The sequence below is a fragment of the Ochlerotatus camptorhynchus genome, unplaced genomic scaffold (assembly GCF_037179485.1).
Source record: "Ochlerotatus camptorhynchus isolate MF236.1 unplaced genomic scaffold, CSIRO-AGI_Acam_v1.1 ptg000094l, whole genome shotgun sequence".
NCBI classification, from domain to species: domain Eukaryota; kingdom Metazoa; phylum Arthropoda; class Insecta; order Diptera; family Culicidae; genus Ochlerotatus; species Ochlerotatus camptorhynchus.
In genome coordinates, this window is record NW_027040584.1 from 5,987,986 (window position 1) to 6,015,771 (window position 27,786).

Consider the following 27,786-nt stretch of genomic DNA (forward strand, 5'->3'; position numbering starts at 1 on the left):
CTAGAACATAACTGTTAACGGTGAACCACCACACATTTAACAATCGAGCAGGTCACCTCACTTGATTTTGGCCACCTCGTACAAGTACGCTCCTAGCAGTTTAGTCCCCTCGATGTAGTTGCGAACATCGATCTTTTCATTCTGCGAGTGAGCCCCATCGTCCGAAGCACCCATCGGCAGCAGAAGTACATTCTTGCCGGTGGTTTGCTGCAGAGTCAGTGTCACCGGAATGGATCCTCCTTCGCGGGTCATATCCGGTTCTACCTTATAGACATGCTTCGTGGACACGCTGGCCGCGTTATAATGCGGATGATTCGGATCTTCGGTCCATGGATTTCCACTGTGAGTCATTCGAACGGCACACTTGTTCGGAGAGCCACGTTCCGCCCACTTGATCGTCAGGCAGTGATGCAAAATATCATGACACTCACGTGACACTCGTCTTCGCATCAACCGACTATCGCTGACCGATCGTTTTGTCACGCAGTGAGAGTTAGAGCCATGGCAAACAACAATCACCAGTAATGGTCGCTGCTCACAAGCAAAACGTTACACTCACTGCTGATGATGAAAAGCACAACGAAAACAGTGAAGACTTCTGCAGTACGATCATGAGAGAAAGCGAAACGACAGAAGAAAATGAAAACAATGCCTACGCATTCCAAGATCGTCTCGACAGGCGCAACTGTGTGAGTTACAAACAAAGCAGGCAACGTTAAACGGAAGCTGTTGGGCTCACTCACCAACACACTCACATAAGCAAGCGACGCAACTGCTTCAAAACAAGCACAAATGAGTGTCGTGATTGTCGGGAATGACCAGATCGGTGATGGATCACAACAGAAGACGACATTCACCAGTTGCTTTTTACTTCTTTCGTCAACTTGATGGATGGTCATGGAGAGAGCTTCCACGAGCACATTGATAGGAATATACAAAGCGTTACTACCATCAGCTGTTTGACGATCGTGATTGTGATGGGTCGCAACTCTGTCGTCAGGTACTCGGTAACTTACTTCTCCACCAGCTCCGGCGTCTGATCCGAAACGATATGGATCGAGCATTTTGGAATAACCTTCTTCGGGATGACCGTCTTCTGGCCAGGCTCGTAAAAGACACCCTCAACACCGTGCAGTGGAGCAACCTCCTTGTAGAGATTCGGAATGAGAATCTTTCCCTCCTTATCGGCAAGCGTTCCCAGCAAGTACACCAAATCGTTCATGGCCTCGTAAACCGTACCTCCGAAAACTTCACTGTGCAGATCCTTTCCAGCGCATCCGACCTCAACGTCAAAGTAGCAGATACTTCTCAAACCATAGGTGATGCACGGCTTGGTCGTTCCCAACCAATAATTGTTAGAAATGCAAACAAAGTCCACATTGAATAGGAAGTCATTCTGCCGCTTGAACAACAGAGCATCCAAACCCTTACGGCCGGATTCATCCATCCCTTCGAAAACGAACTTCAAATTCACCGGCAGAGGCTCTCCAATCGCCTGGTACGCTTCGATTACATGGATCCACCCCAACACTGGGCCCTTGTCGTCACAGGCACCCCAACCGTACAGCTTTCCATCTTTCTCGGTCAGAACGAACGGTTCCGTGTCCCAACCGTCTTCGCGAATCGCTGGCTGAACGTCCAGGTGACCGTACAGCACGACGGGATCATTGCCCAGCGTTCCCAAGATCACATATTGCAGATCCAGAAGCAAACCTTCACGGATGGACGGGTTCTGGATCTGCCGAATGTGCCGAATGATTCGATCCTAGCAATCCAACTGGCAAAATACGGGCACCAGGCAGACTTCAAAATTGATCGTACCAGCGAGCAATACAGGGATCGTAGGCAGAGTGGGTCCCAGAACTCTGCATAAATTATGAATAGGAATCCAAGCTGCCTAGAGATTACGTCGCTATAGTGTACTCGAAATGTAAGAGCGCTATCTAGCATAACACCCAAGTCTCGTATTTGATTGACTTGTTGTAGAGGCTGTTCTGCGATGTAGTAATCAAAAGCAAACGGTTTGATCTTTCGATGGAACGAAATGATACTGCAAAAATGCTAACCGTCATGAAATTACTAGAACACCACATTTCAAAGCAGTTTACCATCCTCTGCAGCTCGAAACAATCTAGTAGATTCCTAATTATCATGTAGATCTTGACAACGTTCGCGTAAAACATTCTGTATCCAGGTGGCAGCATAAGTTCGATTTCATTGATAAATAGAACGAATAACAATGGCCCAAGATTGCTTCCTTGGGGTACTCCGGTGGTGTCGGAAAATGTCGCAAATTGTTCGGATCTAATTTTTATACACAGCGTGCGACTAGTTAGACGCGATCTGAACCAAGTGACAAAAGCAGGAGACATGCCCATTTTTTTTCCAGTCTAGCTAGTAATATTCCATGGTCAACGTCAACACCATCGAGCGCGGCTTTAAGCGTATAAACAGCGTCGACTTGGGCACCAGAATCCATGCTTTTGGGAAGAATCCGTGATGTTCAATGGAATTGTAACGCTGGCAGCTGGCAAACAAAGTATCATTTACAGTGATCTAGAACACCTTCGAACTAGCACACAGCGATGCACAATCAACCAACCGGATGTAGCTTGGATTGAGCTGAGCATGGCGCCGGCCACGTCCTTGCGGTCATTGAGGAAGGGAAGGAATGTTAGTTCAACCACCGTTGTTAATAAGGACCGAGTTTACCTCTACATCTCCACGGTTGTCACGGGAAGGAGTTTTGCTAGAAGGAAGGGTGAATATGATTAAGATTCACAACGGTAAGTGATGTGATTGTTTGTTTGCAACGCGACACTTAACTCTTTAATACGAAGGAGCAACGAGCATCCCGCTAAAAACACCATTCACGCCTATGAGAAACCTGGTCGGTCCGAAAAAGCCCAGAATTCCCCTTGCTCATTAGATCAGGCTTTGCTGTATGTACCAAGTGGCAAGCAGGTGGTGGGGAAGCTGCCCAAATCGCGCGAAACTGCACTAGTTCATCGTGATAATCTATCGCCAAAATGCGAAGTCTGTCACGAGTAATTAGTTGGAATATTTGAAATCGAATCGGGATTTGCCAGGGGCGGTGCATTGTGCGCGATGCGGATGTGTTCTGTTCGACAAACCGAAAACGGTGCTAAAGCTTTTGAATACCATACCATACGCTCTGATACTTTGGCAAGTGTATTTTATTTGAATTATGACGGGAAGTTCTCAATGAACAGATTTTTAAGGCGTGCATTAATTGAATCAACCAACGAAATGCTCAGTGTGAATAACTGTTGTGTTTCCGTTGGATTGTTTATCGGAAACAATTAAACCAGTTTCATGACTGCAGAAAAAGTCCAACAAAAATCAAACCACCCAACGCCCAAATCCAGTTCCGACAGTCGCAAAATTAAAACACATAAAACAGGAAACAGTCGCTGAACAAAACACAAACAATGCCACAAAATGCAAATCACCTCATTTGGCCCGAGAAATTTCCGCTCTCATTGTGTGTGCCACTATCTCGATCGAAGGCATCATAAGCCCAAATAGAGTCAAAATTCAAACACACACACCTCGATACCTATCTATGACCAGCCGCCAGTATCATCTAAATATTATTCCCACGCGCACTCCAGTACTAATGGCGGGCAGCCGGCCATTTAGATGCTAATTAAACCATTCATTACCGGGCGTCAATTTAATTCAATTTCTTCCTGCGACTAACCCATAAATAAAACCGGCAGCCCGCACACCTCCTGCAGGAGCAATCCCCGTTTCGCATCGGGCGTGGCCGGTTGAAGTGTTCAGTCTAGTACCGCTAGTGAGCTACTGTCGATTGCCAATTGCTGCGTGAATGACACACAGCACTATAAATGGATACTGATTCGATGGTAATGGGTACTTCGGAAGCAGTAAAATGCATTGCATTGGCAATAACTGCACTTTATTGGAGCTGGTCGATGGCTTTGCGAATCTAAAACCAACGATTTTCGACGTTTATTCGCTCGGTTTGACCTAGATTCGGAAGCACTTTCTTCGGATCAAATGTTGTTCAAAGACTAAGTCCCAAGATGCGATCAAGCGTTGCGCTCCTTTAGCTTTTGACTCTTTTGCATCCATCCGTTGTGGTGATTTTTAGATTGTTTTGTTCCGGTCTGACCAACACATTGATCTTCTGGGATGTGTCCGTGTACTTTGTTTAGTGACTGTCGCTATGCATTCTATAGGTTTGCAGTCTTTGCCAAAGTTGCCCAGCTTATTAAGAGACAACTTTTGTGGTTTCTGATAAGTTCGTATCCCTGCCGCATAAGTGGCGCTCGGCCTACTAAGAAAGCTTACCGTAAAAATGGCGTACTGACATTTTTACAGTATATAAGCAATCATATCGAAGACAACATATCAAGAAGACTGGCTACTCTTCAATTTTCTCATACGACCGCTATGAGACCGACACAATCGCGTCATCTGCCGCTCAAAGGTGAATGCTTCGAACGATTTGATAGACAAGATTACAATCTCAGAAGAAAGGTTTGTGTATTTGCTCATTTGTCTATGCATTACTTCCACCTTCGCTCGAGTGCAGTGCTACTGCATCTGCCGCTTGGATTCTGGCAGAGTTGCCGAAATGATGGAAATAACTCAATTGATAACTGAAATAACGCCAAAAAGAGGCAAGAATTTTTAATTGGAGTGGTTAGTAGACCTAGCTAGATATCGAAATGGACTTAGTGAAATAGCAAACAGCAGGCATTTTTAAAATGCTCATTTGAATTTATTATTCAAATTTTACATATTCTAATGATGTGTTGCAATGACATGTTTCCTGATCCCGTTGAGATATGTATATTGAATTATCCATCAAGGTCTGCATTAATAATTTTGATAAAATGCTACGTGTTAAGCTCACATTTCTCAGATAAGCGTTAAAAAATTGTGATCAATATTTTGATGAGGAATTTTTTGACGTAGGACTACGTCTTTGATTTCTATATCGGGGTACACTTTGTGAAAACCGAGAATGGAACATGTAACAAATTAAGAAAGATTTTGAACGTTAATAACTCAGCTGCCCCTGGTCCAATTTCAATAATTTTATCACCAATCGATCAGAAATATGGCTATGCATCGCTAAGCAATGCTTCCGGATGTTGATTTTCAACAAGAAACTATTGAAAAACTGGTAAATGTCCAGCATTTTCCAAAAGCGTTGAATTAACTAACAAATCCACCAATTACCTTCATACATATGCTGCTTCCCCAGCACAGTCGTCAGAGAGTAGTAAGTAGACGAAACAAGTCGAAGTGGCATTCGCCTTCGATCCTCGGGCGCGTGCGAATAGGGAGGATGAAATTGCGTAATATTTTACACACTCATCGCCATACTCAGAACCACACGCTCCCAACGACCACACCACTGTGTGGTTGTGTTCGGTCGTCGAAATTAGTAGCAACAGTAGCAGCAGTAGCACTGCTTTCGGCGTGTGGCGTTGAAAATTGTTCTCCAGTAACAACGAAAGGCTGCCTGCAAGCAGCGAGCTGCAGAGCCCACGTAAGCAACCATCAAAGGAGGAAGAAGCTGCTCCGCTATACTATGGATCTGAATCAGTAGCTCTTCGTGAGTCGCTGCGGGTCGGTCATCTATGCCATGCGTGTCACCCTCGCTCCAAATGACATACAGCTCGACAGCCTTATCCGTGTTGAACACCCAGCTCAGAATTACTCAACCATCACTACAAAACGGTCCTTTTCAAGCCCACCAAAAATTTGTTAAAGAGTATTATTTGGACATTGGTCAAGGTCATCAGTTCCCGCAAGCAGCTAGCTATCAAGGCTCAACCTGTCTATAGAAGGTGTGGAATTGTAGGCCCGAATGTATTGGTGAGATTAATCATAGTCTGACCATTTTCCAGAACATGCTGGTAGGAAGTGTTAAAAATCCATATAGAATTTGAGAGAAGTGGAAATAATTAGCTTTGGGTGTATATTCAGTCCCCAGAAAGCCAATAAAATCAAATTTGTGAGAAAATTAGCTCTCACGAGTTCAATCTCTCAAGTCCCTCCTTTTTTACATATTCTGCACAAACGATACTTTCCGCCCCGCCCCATTCATATAATTCGGAAGGAAATCCTGTGAGGGGTGAGTTGAATACACTTTAATACCAAAATGCACAAAATTTAAAAATTCATATATAACAAAAAATTCAAAATACACCTTTTAAAGTCGGGTAGATGAATCGAAACTTGACAGTCCCTTGGATTCTCTTTATCAACTTTCTCTTTGAAATAAATACTACCAATTTGATACGCTTACAAATAAAAAACGGAGAGAGTTAAGATAATTGATGATTGATCAATTAAAAGAACTAAATGTTCACATTTGTTCCGTCCACCAGCGGTCCTAGGTCAAGCTTCCGTTCGTGCCCCTAGGCACAGACCCTTCTACTTTTTTGTACGCCTAAAACTTACTTTCAGTGAGTCGGCGGTCTTGGATGTGTTTGACAACTTTAAAATGCACAACTTTGCCCAAGAAACCATCCTTGTAGGATGCTCCATTCAAAAGTAAGATTCGAGTGTCAAAAGATGGCTCTTTCGAAAAGAAATAACTTTGTCAACGACTGATAATTTGTAGGATGCCTACCGGCGGTGCTAGAGATTTTGGCCACGCTATCTGGATCGTTTCTCTGTTGTGTGTCGTATTTAGAGCTGATAAATTTCAGGTTCTCTCACTATCACGAGACAAAACTACCTATCATTAGCTTTCTTGTCATTTTTCAATGATCAAGCACTCATGAGAATAATTCTTATGCGGTGTTGACATCTACATTTCTTACTTATTTAGATGAATTTAAGCAAATTACCGTTTGTAATCGGTAGAGTGACTACATTGGTACAAGTAACTTTAATAGTATTAAATGAGTTAGTAATTACGATGATCACAACACTGTCACGTTCTGTCATGACGAAAAATTCGATGAGATTTTGTAGAAAATCGTTTTCTCATCCAATGATAGTGACAGAAGTATATCTGTAAATATCGCGTGAGATCTTTCATTGAAAATGACATTTGCCAGCCCTGGTCGTAGTACCTCATTCCTGTGGAAAAGTAGTAATGTATTTGTTTTAGATCCAGTTATGATTCTTGCTTATAGCGAATTTGTTTATCATTCAGTTCCAACCTGGATCGAGTATCAAGATCGGCTCTGTTTGTTTTCTGACAAACGTCAGTTTGATCGTTTATTTTTAAAACCTACGTCAGGTTTAGGTTCGCACTAAAGGTGGACAAAACCGCTCATCTGGCTGAGTGAATCAAACCTATCCAGCTCACTAAAGGGAGTCGATTCTTTTGAACAGCTTTTCAGCTCACATTGAGCTGAATCGTGAAGAATCGTGAGAGAAAAAAAAAGATCCGAAGAGCTGGACGGGTCCGAGAGTTGTCATCCTGAACAGCTACCAGGAAATAATTCGAGTCGATGATTCGGATCCGGAGCTGAGTTGATAAGCTGGAGGGCTGCATTTCGATTTTCGGTTATTTGCTTTTGTGCGGATCTTCCGCTCCCCCATAGAATGATGAGAGGAGAGGTGAGAGCACATATGCTGGTGGAATAACATCAGCAACAAGAGCCGGATACATAAATAAAATTAACATCGTGTAGCACATGTACATATGTCTCTCTCTTCCAAACAGCCGCTTGAAAGTTAGCTTTTACCGTTGGTGCTATCGATCAGTAGGCACATGTTGTATTGCGCCCGCGTCTTGGTTTACGCGGTCCTTTTTTTCAAAAGTTCGCTATGAGTGATGGATTGAATGGTTTAGGCTTGTGATATCAGTGAGCTGATGAGCTGCAGCTCACTTTAGAGAATCGGGTCTATAGAACGGCTCAGGAGCGGATTGCCCATCTCTACTCCCAAATGCTTCGCCTTTAAAGTGTGTGGAAACGCCACACAATCCGTCACGATTTTGAACACAGATAAAAATTCTATTTATTTCATATCACGCAATCGAGTAACTTGTAAACAATGTTGTTTACAACAATGGGCTTTTGTGTACAATATTTGCTACATTACATGAAATTTCTCAGAACATTACATGATATATTATGTAAACTTACTTGATATGTGACGCTCCATTTATGTGCATCATACTGAACAGAAATTTACACTACTTTTTCTGGGTAGGAATATTTACATATAGAACATCGATAAATAAACATTGACTGTATCTCTAACATCCTGACTCTACGATACATAAGCCAAGTTCCGCCAAATTTTCGTTAGATTAGATAAGTTTCCATACATAACTTTGCAGCTCTTCATAATTTTAAACGTTACCAAAAATTATATGAAGAGTTGGTATATTCAGAAAAAATGTAGGAATATTACCAGAAGTAGCTTGGTAGAGGACACTACCCATCAATTTCCAAAGGCATACCCAAGTAACATTTTAAGGGCCCCGTAACGTGGGTAGATCACCTTTTCGTGGTACGTTACGGGATGTAAGATCTACCACCGATTCCTAGTCTTGTCTACTTCAGACTAGGGGAACAGGATTTTTCAGTAATCAAAGGAACACATCTTAGTCCTTGTTACTTTTTATGCCTTGTTGATAGTGACAAGACTTGGGTTTGTCTACCGAGGATGATCTTGAAACAAGGAAAAAATGAGTTAGTCTTCACCTATGTGATTCCAAATCTTCTATTCATTGTTCCCTAGTTTGAAGTGGTTAAGACTAGGGTTCTGATGCATGGTCATTATCGGTGTCATTGCTTGTTTTTGTTGCTAAGAGATCCAATTTTGATTGACAAAGGAGCGCGCCTTTGGAGGGTGTTCCAGCACTTCGAAGGGTATAAATAGCGGGACCTTTCAATTAGAGTCGGATCCTTGCGATAAATGCGAGAATGACAACTGTAAAAAAATCGAATGCTTCATCATTTCTCAATAGTGATGGAGTAATACGACATGCACTAAACTAAGGACACGGGATATACTACAATAGATCAAATTACTGGTCGCAGTGGTTTTATGTCGCAAACAGAGGAAAAAAAAACATTTTAAGTTTTAATGTTGGTTTATAGCTGTCTGTATGTAAAACATCATAGAACTGCTGCCAAATTTGAATGTGGTGTGACAGTAGTAAACATTTTCATTTGCTCCAGCCTAAATTGATTCTAAAAAGTATTCTTGCTATGGTTTTCCAGTACAAACCATCGTGCAAGAAATCTTTTCATACACCATTGCATTCTTATAAAAGTTCATTAAACATTAAACATTCCCATCACAATGCTTTTTTAGCACCGGTGAAAATCTCTTGCAACCAGCAAACGGTTACAGCAGGCAGATATTTTAAGCACGTCATAAACATTGCTCTTGCTCATCCGCTTCCACTTCGTATAAAACTGTACTGGTTGAACTTCATGAACCCATAGTGTACCGTCTAATGACTACCCTCGCATAGAGATTCACAATTTCTAAGTACCGCTCTCCTCTGCTGCCCTCACCTTCTCGTGGGTGGGTTAGTGTACCATGTAACGATGGCTCCTATTTACCACCGGAAGCAGCAGCAGAAGTCTACCAGAGAACACGTGGAACACGGAGACGAGCTATCATGTGCAGTATACATATTTTATACATCAAAAAGATTCGTTGTATATGCGGCTAATCTCACCTTACTTTGGCATCACATTCTAAGGCCGACAGGCATCTCTATAAAGCTTGCACCGCCCCGCACAACCCACCCACCATCTTCGGCTAGAACTTCAAAGTCCTTACACCTCGACACCGACCTACCGAGCACCGAATTACGAATGCCGCAAGAAGCAGAGCGCCAAAAGCAACTGTAATCATACACCTCCTGCCAAGCGGCCAAGTCGGGTTTTGCTCCTCCGAACCCCCCGCGCTTTCTGCTACAAGCAAATCCTATTCATCATTTACCAATTCACATGACTGAGAAGCATTCTGCTGCCTGGAAACTTCCGGTGTGTGGATGGTGCATCATCGTCTTCCGCTTGGTAGTGCGCAAATAATCAGTTGCAAGAAGCAGCAGACGTGCAGCTACAAAAGGTCGTCGGGACATGAGAGCACTTCTCAAAGATGCATTGGAAACTATCTCGGCTTCGTCCATGTGCAGGAAAAGGATACATACATGCTAACAACGTAATTATCTGTTCACACTGCTCAAAGTTGCTTGGTCCATATTTTTCCCGACAAAATCTCTGGCTGAATACTGGCTGAGTGGAGGGGACAAGTAAAATCCGACGTCGTAGTACCTACCTGCAGCAACACAGTGGGAAAAATATTTGCTCACAGCATGGGGATGATGGGGAGAATCCTAACGACCCGTCGTCCGTCGTTGGTTCGGTTCGGTTTATTAATGCATTATATCCGCTGAAGTGGCCCCGGCAAGGGCGCACAAAAAGTGTTCTACGCTGACTTGCCTATATTGCGCTGGTTTGAGCTCATGTGGTTTCATTCCCAAGAAGAGCAAGCCGGTGGTCAGTCAGTGCCGGGAGAGGAACCGGGGCAGGACAATATCTGCTACATAATACATTGCGAAGAGGGATGTGTGCTTTTGAAATCAGCCTTTTGTGTTGCTCATTGGAAGGGGATTTCCTATGCGGATGTGGAATGAATTTGGATGGAATCTATGGATGGACGGCTTTAAACTTTTTGAAAAAAAAAGGGCCAAACATTGATCGGGTGGTCGCGTTGCAGTAACGGAGTTTAAAGGAATATTCAGGAGAAAGAATTAGTTTTTTTCGCGCTTGAAAATATTAGGCTGAAGCAAATAAATACTTTTACTTGTGTTACTCGGCATACAAAACATTCAGTAGAACTGTGGTTAAATTAATAGTAAAATGAAAAACTTGTAAAACATGAAACGTATTTCAACCAAATTTTAAATTATTTCTAAGCGAGGCACAGTGGGACGAAATCAAAAAAAGTGGGACATGGCTATTTGCGATGAAACTATTATTATTATTATTTATCTTTATTAGGGAGGCTTTCAGCCTGGAGCTGGTTCGCCTCCACTCTGAGATGAAACTATTGAGTGTAGCTTTTTGATGTCTTGTAGAATGTTTCTTTATTTTTTAAGTAATTTATTTAAGTAGTGAGAATATTTGGTTAAGGAGGGTATACACTCAGATAAAAAAAAACTTTTTTATGTCTCGTTAAAATTGATGAACACCTATGGAAACATTGAAGATGAAGTCTTTTTAAGAAACTTTATCCCAGGTTTAAACTTTCTATCTCTCAAGTGGACGAAGTAGTACCCCTTAAAAAACGTTTTTTCACCATAACTTGTTTCTTTGAATTTTCTTGTTTTTTTAATATTCCACAAAGTTGTAAGTGCTTAAAAAATGCATATTTTTGCAGAAGACAGTAAATCGCTATCTCTTTGTTGAAAGGATTTACGCCAGTTTTTACAATTTTTTACACTATCTTTTAGGGGGGTGTACCTTGCTGGTTACCAGGTATTAGCAGCTAATGACAATGTCATTTTATTCAGCAACTTATACCCTACTGTTTCATATACAAATCATAAGGGGATCCAAGGGGATGCTTAATAAATTTTCATAAAATGTACCTCAACGTTTGTTACGTTGGTTTTGCTGTTTTCATGAAGATTTTTCCAAGTATATACATACACGAAGACAAAAAACGTGTTGCTTACTGTTAATTATGACAGAAGAAATCATTATGATGAACATTTGCACTAGCTATCAATATTAAATGGCAATTAAGCAGGTGATAAAACATTGATTCAAACTCTTTTGATTCTTGTTCGGTTACAACTTTTATTACAGTTGATCGTTCTCCTCCCAATTTTCATAGCTGGATGAACATGGCATCTCGTTCTTTAAAATACTCGGTTCTTTCGAAAACTTCAGTGCATCTCCTCTGAATGGAATGCTTTTCCTTCTTGGAATATTTCGCATTGATGAAATCAATGGGTCTGAAGACACTGTCAGTCGGCTTAAAATGTCTTGATTTGTGGCTACACTGTTGAATACAACAAAAAACATTAAGCTTAAATATGATTAGAAAATATATAAAAGCACATATCTGTACCGTGAACATTTCCTTGCCCGATGTTCTCGAAAGTTTTTTGATGTCCTTATTTCGGTATTCTTGAGGTTTTTCTGATAGAGTACCAACAGGAAGAATAGAAGCTTTTATAATGTCTACGCCGTGAATCAGAACACGATGTACGCTGGATGGCATTTTATACCAGCCGTATAGCTTCACATATTGTTGGGCAGTTTCAATGCAATGCAATGCATTAATTTCGAAAAACGTTTTTAAACCTTGGACAAAATTTCTTAAAAAGACTGCATCTTCAATGTTTCCATAGATGTTCATCAATTTTAACAAGACTTAAAAAAGTTATTTTTTTTATCTGAGTGTATACCCTCCTTAACCAAAAATTGTCACTACTAAAATAAAGTACTTAAAAAATAAAGAAACATTCTAGAAGACATCAAAAAGGTACACTCAATAGTTTCATAGCAAATAACCATGTCCTACTTTTTTTGATTTCGTCCCACTGTGCGAGGGATCTATTTGCATATTTCTCTACCTTTTAAGAATTTATTTAGCTGCATGTATTAAATTAAAGGGTGTACCGTTTAAAATCCGCACACACTCAAATTGCTCTAACTTTTGATCCGTAAGTTAAAATCAATTGTAATTTTGCGTAGACATAGTTTAATATGCATTGTTTACACCATGTGAGTTGATTTCATCTGGTAACGATAAACAGAATACGGTCGCAAAAAGCCGTTTCCGGAAGCTGTACGACCAGAAGTTAACGAAACCACACTGCTGCATAATGGATGAGAAGACATATATAAAGGCGGACTTCAACCATATTCCAGGAAACCTGTATGTGACTGCCAAGGATAAGTGTGATGTTCCCGAGAACCTCCGGACACAGAAGATGTCGAAGTTTGCCAAGAAGTTCTTAATTTGTACTTGCGGAAAGCGGACTACATCTTTCGTTACCGCAAGTACCATGAATCGGCAGGTGTATTTGGAAGAGTGTGTCCAAAAGCGGCTTCTCCCTCTTCTGAAGGCTCACGACGGTCCGACGATCTTCTGGCCGGATTTGGCTTCATGCCACTACACGAAGGACGTGCTAGAGTGGTATAATGATGTCGATTTCTTTCCGAAAGTTCTGAACCCCCCAAACACTCTAGAACTGCCCCCATAGAAAAAGTAGAAGGGTCTGTGCCTAGGGGCACGAACGGAAGCTTGACGTAGGACCGCTAGTAGACGGAATACATGTGAAGAGCATTTAGTTCTTTTAATTGATCAATTATCTATTATCTCAACTCTTTCCGTTTTTGAATTGTAGGCGGACCAAATTTGTAGTAATTTTTTTCAAAGAGAAAGTTGATTAAGAGAATCAATCAAAATCACTTGCACCCCTGCTTCTAAGTTTTGTGTGCATTTCGTGCATTCCAAGCATTTTGTGTGGTCGTTGGGGGCTTGTGCTTCTGAATATGGACAAACAGGCACAGATAAATTCTATTCCAACTCATTACTGATATAAGCTTGATGGCCCTGAAAAGAGCCGTTTTATTGTAGAGGACATCCATGGCCACTTACGATTGGCGTGTTTAGTGTAGGTGACAGCACATCGGACCTCATTTTCCAGGAACATTTTCAGCACACCTCGTAGATCAGACCGTATAGATACGTTTGACACCGCCACGGCGAGCCAGACGACGGACGGTGGTTATCTTGAAGAACTTTGCGATGACGGTTGGCACCTCCTTTACCAGACCTTTTCCTCCTTTGCCACGACCAGTCAATTGTTGCTTGTTGGGTGTGAAAAAGTGGACTAGCCACCACCTTCCTACTGCTGCTATTGCTGCTCACCACGCCGTCCGAAGCGAAAATGAGCTAATGCCATACAGCAGGGCTCTTGTATATCTTTTCAGGTTAAAGCAGAATGATGTGCAACCAAGTGGTATAAAAGCTACAAAGACTCCTCCCATTATGAGTAGTTTGCTATCAAGTAGCGACACTATGGCTCTTTTCCTTTTGCGTACACGGCGAATGAAAAGGACCCAAATTTGAGTTTAGTTCACTCATAATCGCCAAAAGTGCAGGAACTCAGCGATTAGTAAATTTTACTCATGGTTTCCTGTAGAAAACCTAAAAAATCAGCTAGAAAATGAGGAAATTGACGAAAATTTTATTCAGTCTTGGAGTAGTACAAATAGACTGAGTGAATCCAATCTTTACTTACCTTACCAATCAGGCTAAGGCCTTGTTGTCCTCTGCTGTCCGAAGAAGTCGTCTCCACTCTACTCGATCCATGGCCACAGTTCGCCAGCCTCGTAGTCTGCGAAGGGTCCGCAGGTCACCTTCTATCTAGTCGACCCACCTGGCCCGCTGCGCGCCTCTTCTTCTTGTTCCTGTTGGGTCGCTTTCTAGAACCATTTTCACTGGGTCGTCGTGCGACATTCTTACGACGTGCCCAGCCCACCGTAGTCGCCCAATTTTTGCAATGTGGACGATGGATGGTTCTCCCAGCAGCTGGTGCAATTCGTGGTTCATTCGCCTCCTCCACGTTCCGTCATCCATCTGCACTCCACCGTAGATGGTACGCAACACCTTCCGTTCGAAAACACCAAGGGCGCGTTGGTCCTCCACGAGCATAGTTCAGGTCTCGTGGCCGTAAAGGACCACCGGTCTAATCAGCGTCTTGTAGACAGTCAACTTCGTGCGGCGGCGAATTTTATTCGACCGGAGCGTCCTCCGGAGTCCAAAGTAGGCACGATTCCCTGCCATAATGCGTCTTTGAATTTCTCTGCTGGTATCATTTTCGGCGGTCACCAGTGAGCCCAAATACACGAACTCATCGACCACCTCGATTTCGTCACCGTCAATCTGAACTCGGGGTGGGAGGCTAACATTGTCTTCCCTAGAACCTCTTGCTTTCATGTATTTTGTCTTTGATGCGTTGATGGCAAGTCCAATCCGCCTAGCTTCGGCCTTCAGTCTGATGCACGTTTCCGCCATCGTCTCAAAGTTCCGTGCCATAATGTCGATGTCATCGGCGAAGCCAAGAAGCTGGATGGACTACCTGAAGATCGTGCCACTCGTGTCTATCCCAGCTCTTCTGATCACACCTTCTAACGTGATGTTGAATAGCAGACACGAAAGTCCATCACCTTGCCGTAACCCCCTTCGAGATTCAAAGGGACTCGAGAGTGTCCCGATACTCGAACAACGCACATCACTCGACACATCGTCGCCTTGACCAATCGCGTCAGTTTATCCGGAAATCCGTACTCGTGCATAATCTGCCATAGCTGATCTCGATCGATTTGTGTCGTATGCGGATTTGAAATCGACGAACAAGTGATGCGTTGGCACGTTGAATTCACGGCATTTCTGCAGAACCTGCCGAATCACGAAAATTTAGTCCTTGGCAGCGTGGGCACCCATGAATCCCGCCTGGTATTGCCCCACGAACTCTGTTGCAAATGGTGACAGGCGGCGGCATAGAATTTGCAAGAGTAGAAGTTGCAGTAATCCAACTTGTCGCCCTTTTTGTAGATTGGACATACGACACCTTCCATCCACTCCTCCGGTAATATGTCCTCCTCCCAAATCTTGGCAATTACCCAGTGCAGCGCTCTAGCCACTGCTTTACCACCGTATTTTAATAGTTCACTTGGTAGTTGATCTACACCAGTTGCGCAAAGGTAGCCCTAGCCTTCTTGATTCGTGCACCTATGTCGCTCTTGATTCCGCCGTCCGACGCTATTTGACTGCCAAGATATTGGAAACTTTCGGCCTTCTCCACTATCGTAAAGTTTTAAAGGGTTGCCCGTGTTGACATCCAACGATATGATTTTTGTTGACGAAGTCGCTGAGATGCTCCATGGTGATAGGCTGCCAAAGCAGCCCACGGTTCGGTACACGGTCAATTTCACCCACCATGATCTCGTCGATTACGATGAGGAACAGTAGCGGTGATAGTATACATTCTTGTCTCACACCACCGAGTACCCGGATAGGGTCGGACAAGGCTTCGTTATGCAGAACTCTGCACGTGAACGCCTGATACTGATACGCTTCGATGAGGTTGACGAATTTATCTGGGACTCGCTTGCGTCTCAGGGCGCCCCACAGATTCTCGTGATTGAGCGAGTGCGAACCGAGTGCGAGTTCCTCACCTTGCTCAAAAATGAAGTGGACTATCTGGGATTTGTGATTAGTAATAGCAGTTACCGTTTATCTTCTACAAAGATCCGGGCAGTACAAGACTACCGTGAGCCTTCTAATGTGATAGAGGTACAGGGTTTCTTGGAACTTACGAGCTACTTCCGTAAGTTCATTCCGGGGTACACAATGATCGAAGGATGCACGATATGAGTTCGGGGATCCTCAGCGACCGAGTTTCGAATCGCTGAAACAGTGGTTAGTGTCTGATCCAGTGGCGTCGCCCTAACCTCAATCTACCTGTTCAACAACTCTCAAAACGTAAACAAACAAAACAATATTGGTTTCAATGGATACAAATCCGTGAAACTAGAAGACCCAATGCCTTTTGAAACTGATTTGAATGTAAACATGACTCTAAATAACGTTTTCAAAGTTGTTGAACAGGTAAAAAGTGAGGTTACGCGATGCCACTGGTCTGATCCCGTGTTGCAGATATATTACCCTAATGCCGAGACAAAGGTGCACACTGTGCCTCGAAAGAAGGTTACGGTGCAGTGCTCCTTCAAGAAAAGTGATGATGGCAATTTGCTTCCAGTGTACTATATGAGCCAGCAAACGTCAAATCTGGAGAAGAATTACAGTGCATACCACTTGGAAGTGTTGGCAGTGATAAGAGCCGTAGAGAGGTTTCGTGTTTACTTGTTAGGAGTTCCGTTCAAAATCGTGACGGATTGTGCGGCGTTTCAACACACTTTAAAGGCGAAGCAGCTGGGAGTAGAGATGGGCAATCCGCTCCTGAGTTGTTCTATAGACCCGATTCTCTAAAGTGAGCTGATGACCCGCGGTTCATTTTTTAGGAACTGATATCACAAGTCTGCTTGGAAGAGAGATACATATGTACATGTGCTGTTAATTTTCGATGTTAATTTTCTACTGGTATTTTCCAATTTATTTATGTGTCCGGCTCTTATTGCTGATGTTGTACCTCCAGCATATGTGCTCTCACCTCTCCTCTCATCATTCTCTCGGGGAGCGGAAGATCCGCACAAAAGCAAATAACCGAAAATCGAAATGCAGCTCTCCAGCTTATCAGCTCAGCTCCGGATCCGAATCATCGACTCGAATTATTCACTGGGAGCTGTTTAGGATGACAACTCTCTCGATTCTTCACGATTCAGCTCAATGTGAGCTGAAAAGCTGTTCAAAAGAATCGACTCCCTTTAGTGAGCTGGATAGGTTTGATCCACTCAACCAGATGAGCTGTTTTGTCCATCTCTAGTTGGGAGCCCGTGTGGTGCTTTTGGAGGAGTTTTCCGATACTGTGGAACATCGAGCTGGAACCAGGATGAAGCACGTAGACGTGCCGAGTCGAGCACCATCGGGTGATCCAATTGTTGAAATGATTAGAAGTGCTCAGAATGAAATGATGAAAAATTAAAAGCGATAACCAAGCTGTTGAAGACTCAAACTTTCGATGATTATTTCGAGAGTGACGACACCAAAGCACGACTGTGTTCCCGTTTGAAGCTATGTTTGGGGTACAGATGCGCCACGAAGGTGACGTACGTTTATGTGAGCTATGAGAAGAGATTCGAGTGGCACAGTTTGACGACCAATGGAGCGATATCAGAGCAAAAGCCAGAACAGCAATCGAGAAGGCACAGCGTGATCAACAACGAGCGTACAATTTACGTGCACGGCTGGCACCTACCTATCAAACCGGTGATTTCGTTGCAATCAAGCGAATGCAGTTTGGTTCAGGCAAGATGTATGCGGCCGAATACCTCGGGCAGTGCAAGATTACCAACGTCAAGTCCAACAATCGATACGATGTAGAGAAGGTCAGCGGAGAAGGTCCGACGAAAAGACATCGACGGCAGCGAGTCATCTGAAGTTGTATCAGGTCTGGGGACCAGAACCTTCGCAGGGTGACCGAGTTGTAGAACGTATTTCAAGCTGAACGCATCAGTGAGCTGTGGTCTACCGTGAAATCAACGAGTGTTTTTACGACCGCTATGTGATAATTCGGTCAAGTGAATTAATAACCATATTTTCTCATATACTGAACTGTTTTTTTTTTGTTATAGTCACTTTGACGCTCTTGAGTCATTCGTGACTTGTCCGGGGGTGAGATTTGAACTCGTGACTTTGTCGTGAGAGGTATGGATGCTAACCACTACACCGGGGTCGCCCCCGTTTTGGCAATCCTTTCAATAAATACAGAAAAAATCGTTAATCCATGTGTTTTCCTTACATATACACTACCGATCATAAGTTTAAGGACACCCCCAAAAAACCATGAAAATATGTTTTGTTCAATGATCACTCATTTAACGTTCAATTTTCGATCTCCAAAGGTTATTTGAATGGTTTGAATGGTATTGCATAAGTGTTCTAATGCTACTTTTATTTCAAAATTTGGCCAACCCAATTCTGAGAAAATATTGTAACTTTGGGTGGACTTTTAGCACACAAAATTTGAAAATTATTTTGAACAATTTGCCTACGAGGAAAGTTCCATTCAATACCTTTCAAATTATCTAAAGAGAACGAAAGTTGGACGTAACATGACAGAGATATGAACATGACCAATTTGTCATGTTTTTTGGGGGTGTCCTTAAGCTTATGGTCGGGAGTGTATAAGTTCCAATAAATCTTGATACAGTTTGTGAACAAGCGATCAAACGTGTAGCAAATTGTATAAGAGCACGAAATTTTTCCCATACAGCTCATTTCCCATACAGTCAAATTACTCATAATTTTGTTTATTTCCCTCTCATGACTTAAAAAAGTAAAATTATGATTTTCTCCGGCCTTATCACCTGAATTCATAAAATTCGCAAACATGTTGCTCATTTGATCAACTTCAGAAGCGTTAAATATCAACCTAAAACTCTTCCACTTCAGTTTTTCTTTCCAAAGTAAAAACACCAACAATTCTTCCACTCAAGGTACGAAACAAGTTTATCACCTTATCAGCCTTTTCCGACCTCAATCAGAGTCAGAAGAAACTTAGGCATCCGGAAGTCCAATTAGAGCGACACAGACGGCAAAAGCAGAGAGAGAGAGAGAGAGAGAGAGAGAGAGAAAAAAGCCGTTCAAAGCCAAAGCAGCTTGATTCAGAAGATCCTTTCCGCACATTGCCTTGAATCATTCTTGGAAAGTCCTGATTGCGTCGCCGCCGCCGCCGTCTTGGCCATAATTTTATGAACTGACATTTTTACACCTCTTCGAGCTTCACATGAAGAACATCAAAAGGTGAGCTACTGTGTGCCTGTCGTTTGGAAAACGACAAGATGAAAGATGGAAAACGAAATACGCTGTGGGACTGTGCGAATAAATAAATCATCAATCTTGCCAATTGCCACCCGAGGTGATGTCGGTGACTTTTTGCTTTCGTTATCGAGCATATAAAACTTAGATGAAGTTTAAAAATACTCTGCACGTTACGGACTTCGATATTGCTTGGAATTTTCTTTTTCTTCTTCTTTGGCTTTATTACGACCCGACTGGGAGTTCCACAGTTGTTAATTGAGAGCTTTCGAAGCCCGTACCATTTTTGCATTAGTATAATTGTGTAGTATAATTAGTACAATCATGCTCCCGAAAAATTCCCGGACCGAACCGGGAATCGAACCCAGCCATCACTAGCATGGTCTGCACCCTTTACCGACTAAGCTCAGGGAGGCTTCGAATGTTAGGTAGCCTAAAAAATCCGATGTGCAAGACGTAAATAAATTCGAAAGCATTTCTTTCAATGGGGCTTAATTCTGCTGGTTTCGGACATGGATGGCAACAACCATATTCTGAAAGCCAACAGGCCAAATCTAGCAACGTGTGAGCAAGCAAAACAAGCGATTGGAGCGCATTGGAGCAATGAGAAAAGCAACCTCTGTATGGGATTAGTTCTGACAGGCATGGAAATAAGATTATCCGGCACCGGTACAAGAAGTACGGGCAGCGGGTTTTCCTTTCTTGAACGAGCCTAGGGTGGGGGCATCATTCTCTCAGCTGCCAGTACTGATTTGTTCGCTCGATCGATTATGTTTTGCACGAAATGTTACTTTTCAAACGCATTGGACCGGATGAATAAAGAGAGCAAACGCTCCCGTGCTTCCGAATGGGGTAAGTTTTGTAAACTCTTTAATTCATACGATCCATTGAACAGGAATTGAAAAAATGCCCATTCTCGCATAGATGTATCAACTTCTTCCAGTCTGGATGTTTATATTGGCTTACTTAAACAAACACATCCTCGAACATAAACCATCAAGTAATTCAACTCACTCGACACCACGCGCTGACCTGCTGTATCACGTTCCGAGCTTTTGAGGGATCTTAATCCCAACGCCAATGCAGCCAGCCTTGGGTGCCACGCCACCATGTGTTCGTAACGAGCCATATACCACGTTTATAGGCCATCATTCCGGGAATGACGGCGAAACTCACTTCGATCGGTTTCTGCGTGCGTATATGAGACCATCCCTACCCCAACCTTATATCCTACTGCCTTCGCATAAAATGATGCATTTCCTGCGTGCAGAGGCGTATCATCGCAGCACAGTGGGGCGAGTGCGGACAAAATTTGATAAAAAATAACAGATATTTTTCTATTTTTTTTTACCATAATCTTCATTAAATTGTATTAGGAAATTCAAATTTTAATGCATTTTTGGTCATAACCATTTTCATCTCATTTCCATCTGCTGGTCCATTGCACAGTGGTTCAGAATGCACGTGGAATTATACGTTTAATTTATTTATTTATTTATTATTATTATTATTATAGTCCATCTGACTTGATAGTCTCAATGAAACACTTAAATCTAAATGTAGTCACTAATTAAAAATAAAAAAAAATGGCTGACAGCAAACGATGACGAAACCTGGAGGCATTGATGTCAAAGTCAAATAGGTTAGAGGCTTCGTTGAATTGATGAATCATGGCGACAAAGGAACTTTTTGCAGCATAGTTGGTTGCATGTACTACTTCATGTAGCAAGGTTCTCGGACGGAGTGTTCGGGCAGGAGCATACAGATTAATTTTGGCCAGTAACTCAGGAACAGCGAGCAAAACTTTAGCAACGAAGCCGACCTGCGATATGTTTCGTCGCTTAGCAAGAGTATCCAAACCCAGTAAACGACAGCGGTCAGCATACGGTGATAAATTCAGCGGGTCACTCCATGGAACATAGCACAGTGCGTATCTGACGAATTTGCGTTGAACAGCTTCGAATCGTCCACTCCATACTGCTTGGTAGGGATTCCAGACAACACACGCGAATTCCAGTAGTGAGAGTACCAATGAACAATAAAGGGCTTTAAAACACAGAGGATCACGAAATTCCTTAGATATCTTGAACATGAATCCAAGCTGACGATTAGCTTTGTCGATCGTGGTTGAGAAGTGGTGAGTGTATGTGAGCTTTTCATCCAACATGACACCGAGGTCTTTAACGTCCCAGCACCGTTATAATCAAACAAAACGGCAGTCCTAGTTCGACGGAAACTAATTACGCAGCACTTTGAGACGCACAGGACCATAAAATTACGTTCACACCAATCATTAAAGATTTCAAGAAGGTTCTAAACAGCATAGCCTCGAACGACTAAAGGGTGATACGGTCAAAACTTGGTCAAGGGAAAACGCGTGTAAATCGGTGAAATCGTTTATTTAAAAAATCAAATTAAATTTCTTTTTCAAGTTCAATTAGTATAAAATTCAGGAAAAATATTCAGTTAGGCTTCCGCTTTTCCAAATCCGAATTGCCGGGCCTTACGCTTGACCCCTGCCATCAGATTTTGTACAGCCACCTTGTCCACCTTCTTCGCCGCAGAAAGCCAGTTTGCCTTGAACTGCTGCTCGCCCTTAGCAGTTTTTTTGGTCTTCTTTAGGTTCCGCTTGACAATAGCCCAGTATTTCTCAATTGGGCGGAGCTCTGGCGTGTTGGGAGGGTTCTTGTCCTTGGGAACCACCTGCACGTTGTTGGCGGCGTACCACTCCATGGCCTTTTTACCGTAATGGCAAGATGCCAAATCCGGTCAAAACAGTACGGAACAACCGTGTTTCTTCAGGAAAGGCAGCAGACGTTTATTCAAACACTCTTTCACGTAAATTTCTTGGTTGACAGTCCCGGAAGCTATGAAAATGCTGCTTTTCAAGCCACAGGTACATATGGCTTGCCAAACCAGATATTTCTTTGCGAACTTTGACAGTATCATGTGCTTGAAAACATCTGCTACCTTTCCCCTTCCTTTTGCCGTATAAAACTCCTGTCCCGGAAGCTGCTTGTAGTCGGCTTTGACGTAGGTTTCGTCGTCCATTACCACGCAGTCAAACTTCGTCAGCATCGTCGTGTACAGCCTCCGGGATCGCGCTTTGGTCGTCGTATTTTGTTTATCATCGCGATTTGGAGTCACTACCTTCTTGTAAGTCGATAGTCCGGCTCGTTTTTTGGCTCGATGCACGGTTGTAGACGATACACCCAGCTTATTTGCGGCATCTCGGAGAGAGAGGTTAGGGTTTCGCTTGAAACTACCGGCAACTCTCTTTGTCGTCTCAGCGGCTTCCGGTTTTCGACTTCCCCCCGATCCAGACTTCCTGGCTGTCGACAAACGTTCCCCAAACACTTTAATTACATTTGTAACGGTTGATTTGCCAACTTTTAGCGATTTTGCCAACTTTGCGTGCGAGTAGCTCGGATTTTCGCGATGCGCGAGCAAAATTTTGATACGCTGCTCTTCTTGCTTGGACGGCATTTTGACAACTGAAGAGTGAATTCCAAAATCAAAATAGGAGCAACATTCTACACACACACACCTTCAAAATGAGGGGTGTTCAGGTTTTTAAATGCAAAATTGAAAGAAATACGTCAAGTTGATATTGACCAAATTTTGACCGTATCACCCTTTAACACTCGGACCTTGTGAAAATGATGATTTGGTTTTACTCATCACAGAGAGAACCATTTGTACATCTACGGTTCGATCATTCGAGAAGACGCTTAAGAAGTGCCTAGCAAATAGGCTGCATTTGTCCTCAGTTGTCAATGCTACGTCATTGCCGAGAAACATTTTTGACGGCAGCCCAGTTTCCTTCCTCTTCGTATTCACAAACGATCAGAATCCCTTGGGGTGGCATTGCAGATTATGTTGAGTACGAATTACATACCTCTTGTAAAGAAGCTTGTTGTAGTGGCGGTAATCATTGCTGGAAATTGAAAAATTTCGCTTGGTAAGGGTACATCGTCGATGAGTGAGAGCACGGAGACCTCTAGATCGCACTCGTTTCAGGTTGCGGAGAGTAGCGTTAGACCAAGGCGGTTTTCTTGGAGGTAGGCACTTCGGTACTGAAGCACAAACACAGTCGCGCAAAAGGCTATTATAGCGAGCGGCTGCTGTATCGATATCAAGGTCATTCAACACGTTCCAGTCGATCCGGGACAAGGAACCCCTCAGCAAACGGAAATCGGTCTTCCGGAAATTGAGCCGAGTGGCAGTCATGGTTTCATCAAAACGAATTTGAGATCCGTTCGCGACAGATATATCCAAAGCAGGGTGGAAATTGTCAAGAGGAACGATGACGTCAGGCGCTTCAGCGACGACACAGTCCAGAAGTGCACTTTCGCTTATAAAAAATCAAGTCAAGAAAACGAGACTGGAAATTGGGAACAAGGTTTATCTGGCTCAGTCCATGAAAAGCCGTGCCGTCAACAAGCAAGCGGCTGGCAGGAGTAGTTGAAGATGCAATCGGATCTGGAAACGGATGAATTACGGTCTAATCTGTAGACAGTAAAAGAGTCACCAAACAGTTGCACTGAATTGATCATCCCAAGCCAAGTTTCCGTGAATACATAAACGTCATATTCCCTGTCAAGCGCAGCCAGATAAACATCGTCCAATTTAGTCATGAGCCCCCTGGTGTTCTGATAGTAGACCCGTAAACTGCTAGAAGGTTCGGTGCGAGCCGTGTCAATGGTAACTTGTCCAGGATCCGAACGAGAGAACGGTGAACTATCAGGCAGCGAAAGATCACCTGGCGTAGAAAGGCTCAAAGTGGTGGCCATAAGCGAAGATGAACTGAAAACCAAGTGGCGGATCAACAGTTGAATTCACATGGACGAGTTCATACTTGCCGTAAACGAGTGGTTGGAAGACTCCTTCACCAGACCCGCACACAGGGCCGGGACGCCTGTAGGTCGCTAACGGGAATGGCTCGACTGTGGCGGGGGGCTCGGGGGCTTCCATGATGCCAACGGCAGTGCGTCCCAGTAAACAAACAGAAATTGATTCATCATAATGGTGTAAGTCGTCAATCTTCGGCAGGACTAGATCAGAGGATCTGGATGCTTCCTCCGGTGAATTTTCTGTGGAGCATCTCGGCTTCTAGTATGGTGGAGCTGGTATACTGTTAATGTCATCTTCAGACCACAATTGTCGTGGAGCAGACATATACAATGGCACTCTGGAAACCAAGAATTTTTCAGACAGAGCAGTTGTTGCTTGATGATTGTACTTGCTTACAGTTGGAGTTTGGAAGACCCCCTCTCCTAACTCAAACGCAGGGCTGGGACAACTGTTGAACGCTGGCAGCATAGGCTCGACTGCGATGATAGGATCCGGGGCTTCCACAAGGCTAGTTGCAAGTGTGCGTCCGAGTGTCGAGTTGAATAAAGCAGGTTGTGCTTTTATCGGAAATGATCGGCTGTAGGCATAATACATATCAAGAAGTGGATTGTTCGAAATAATGTCGTACTTGCCTGAGATAGGGTTTTGGAAGACCCCTTCATCAAATCCAAACACAGGACAGGGACGACTGGAGGTCGCTGGCAGGAATAACTCGACTGTGATGGATGAATTAGAGGCTTCCGTAACACACATGGCAGGCGTGCGTCCCGGTGTCCAACTTGGGTCAATCACGAAGGAGTTCATTGTTGAAGTTCGATCCGGCTTCATAAAGATGTTCTGCGATGACGGTTTGGAAGACCCCTTCTCCATTCTAATACACAGGTCCGGGATGGCTGCTGAGCGCTGACGGGAGGGACTCGACTATACTGAGAGGATTAGGGGCTTCCATAAAGCTAGCAGGAGTGCTTCCCGGTGCTGGACCAATTGCTTCATATGGAGAGAGCTGAGCATGAAGTGGCTGGCTAGAACGACGGACGTATCAGGTACATAATTGCTGTTACTGAGAGCGTACTTGCCTGAAGTAGCGAATTGGAAGACTCCTTCACCAGATCCAAACACAGGGCCGGGACGGCTGCTGAACGCTGGCAGGAGAGGCACGACTGTGATGGGGGGATCAGAGGCTTCCGAAGTTCTCAAGCTGGTGCGTCCAGGGATGAAGGTGATCAATTTGCAGAAGTAATCGAAGGAGTATCTGTTGTTGGTTTCCGGTTCTGATATCACAGGTAGGAGAACCCCGTCTCCACTTATGACCTGAGGGCCGGGACGACTAATACGGTGGGAGCTAACGGCAAGCTCGACTGAGTCTGAAGGATAATTTGCTTCCAAATGTTCCAGTTGAAGCGTACCGATGTTTGATTCGGAATCGAGAAACTCGTTTTCGATAGTTTTTGAGCGAAATTGTAATAGCCAAAGAACGATCAACAAACGAAATGCTGTTACAAGCGAGATACTTGCCTGTGAGAGGATTTTGGAAGACTCCGACACCTTCCTCGACCACAGGTTCAGAACGACTGTGAAGGCAGGAACTAACAGCAAGCCTGCCTGGGTCGGGAGGACTAGGGACTTCCATGATGCTATAGGCAGGCGTTCTGGGTTGACTTCGGCGAAAGAGATGATCAGCGGAGAGTTCTATTGGTTCCAATCCTATTGGCCACCGGTGTCTGCAGGAGGCTTCGCACCGATCCGAATGACTCGACGGTTTTTTGAGTTGTTCTCAAATTCACGGAAGTACACTTTTTCAGGCCATGTCTCTTTTGCTAAGGCCACGTCCCTGAGATCCTTGCTCACACCAACTTTGAAAGTAACAAAGCTAAGTGTGGAAAGGTATAGACTCGCAATTTCATCGTCTGAAATAGTAGGGTCAAACGCTGACAAATAAATCCACAACAGATCCTCGCATTGTGGAACTGTCTTTACAACATTTGAGACTGATTTTATTCCTGAAATTGAAATTTTAGACAAAAAAAAGTATTCTACAAAGTTGTTCCTTATAGTTCGGCCCTCATTTTTATGACAATGAATTCTAGGGTGGTTCTTATTAACATTGAAATCAACAATCTAACTTTTTTGTTTGAAGTAATTAAGGTATACATTTTTCGGCAAAGTTATAGGGGAAATGTAGGTAATGTCGGCCTACATGTCCCTAATTTGGGCCCATCGCTAAAAGTCTGCTATTTATCAATTTTATCTAGATGAACGCGTTATTGGGACGTTACTAATGGATATTTTTGGTTGCTATTGAAAATTTAGTTGATTGCTGAATTTATGTATGGGCCCAAATTAGGGACACTTAGGCCGACATTACCTGCATTTCCCCTAGCTATTTCAAGCAACTTTGTACACTAGAACTTTTTTGTATCTCTTAAATTGACTGATTTAGCGCTATTTTCTTGAATTGATTAAGGGTGTCTCTAAAAAAAAAAACAGTTGTTTTGCTCTAGTTTTCTTATTTCAAATTTCTCAGCAAAGATGTCTTGCAATATCTTTTAGATCTTTTAAAGGCGCACCACTCCTAAGACGCGCTCGTAGACTTCATCCCTATCTAGGTTCAGCGACTTGCAAGCTGACGATCCAGTCTCCCCTAGACGCTCGAGCACATCCTGCGAGTTAGACAGTATTTTGCCGAATTTGAAGCCTGCTGCTGCGTGGATGAGCTGCACTTGTTCGACAAGCTGTACTGCTTCCTCCACCGAGTTGACACTGTCGAGGAAGTCATCCACGTAGTGGTTGTTGATGATCGCGTTTACTGCTCTGGGATATAGTTCCGCGTAGTCGAGAGCGTTTTTGTTCTTTACGAATTGCACCGTGCACGGAGAGCTGGTTGCCCCGAACATCGCTACGTTGATCACGTAGACCTGCACTTCATCCTCTGGACTGCTACGCCATAAGAAACACTGCGACCACTTGTCTGCCTCCCTAATCAGGATTCTCAGGAACATTTCACGGATATCGGAGCACACCGCAATCTTGCCTTCCCTGAATCGTAGCAAAACTTCCACGAGTGATACGAGAAGATTCGGACCCTTGAGCAGCTTGTCGTTAAATGAAACACCACCGGCCTTTGCAGCAGCAGCATCCCACACCATTCTGATTTTGTTCGGTTTCTTAGGATTCGTAACCATCCCTAACGGAAGGAACCAGACTTCGTGTTCTCCAGCTCTTCCGACGACACCTTACAGACGTACTGCTTCTGTTCATAGCTCTCGATTTGCTCGTTCACTGTTCTGCGCAGCTCGGGATCTTTGGCCAACCGTTTCTCCAAACCTCTCAACCTGCTTACCGCCATTTAAAAGCTGTCCGGGAAGTTTACGTTGTCCTTACGCCAGAGCAAACCCGCTTCCATACGAGTTCCTCTCCGTATCGTTGTTGCTTCTAGGATGCTGCGTGCTCGCTTGTTCTCCTCGGATTCGAGCTGCTTCG

At 43.5% G+C, this 27,786-nt stretch overlaps 1 protein-coding gene across 1 annotated transcript; it reads right to left on the reverse strand.

The window, feature by feature from the left end:
- On the reverse strand, positions 1-27,652 carry LOC135698791 (uncharacterized). Its single transcript, XM_065218925.1, has 5 exons — positions 27,510-27,652; positions 26,874-27,453; positions 15,952-16,215; positions 1,016-1,738; positions 1-546 (listed from the first exon to the last, which is right to left on the reverse strand). Exons 1-5 carry the CDS (start codon positions 27,650-27,652, stop codon positions 58-60), a joined length of 2,199 nt encoding a protein of 732 aa, XP_065074997.1. The 3' UTR covers positions 1-57.
- Positions 27,653-27,786: the final 134 nt, after the last annotated feature.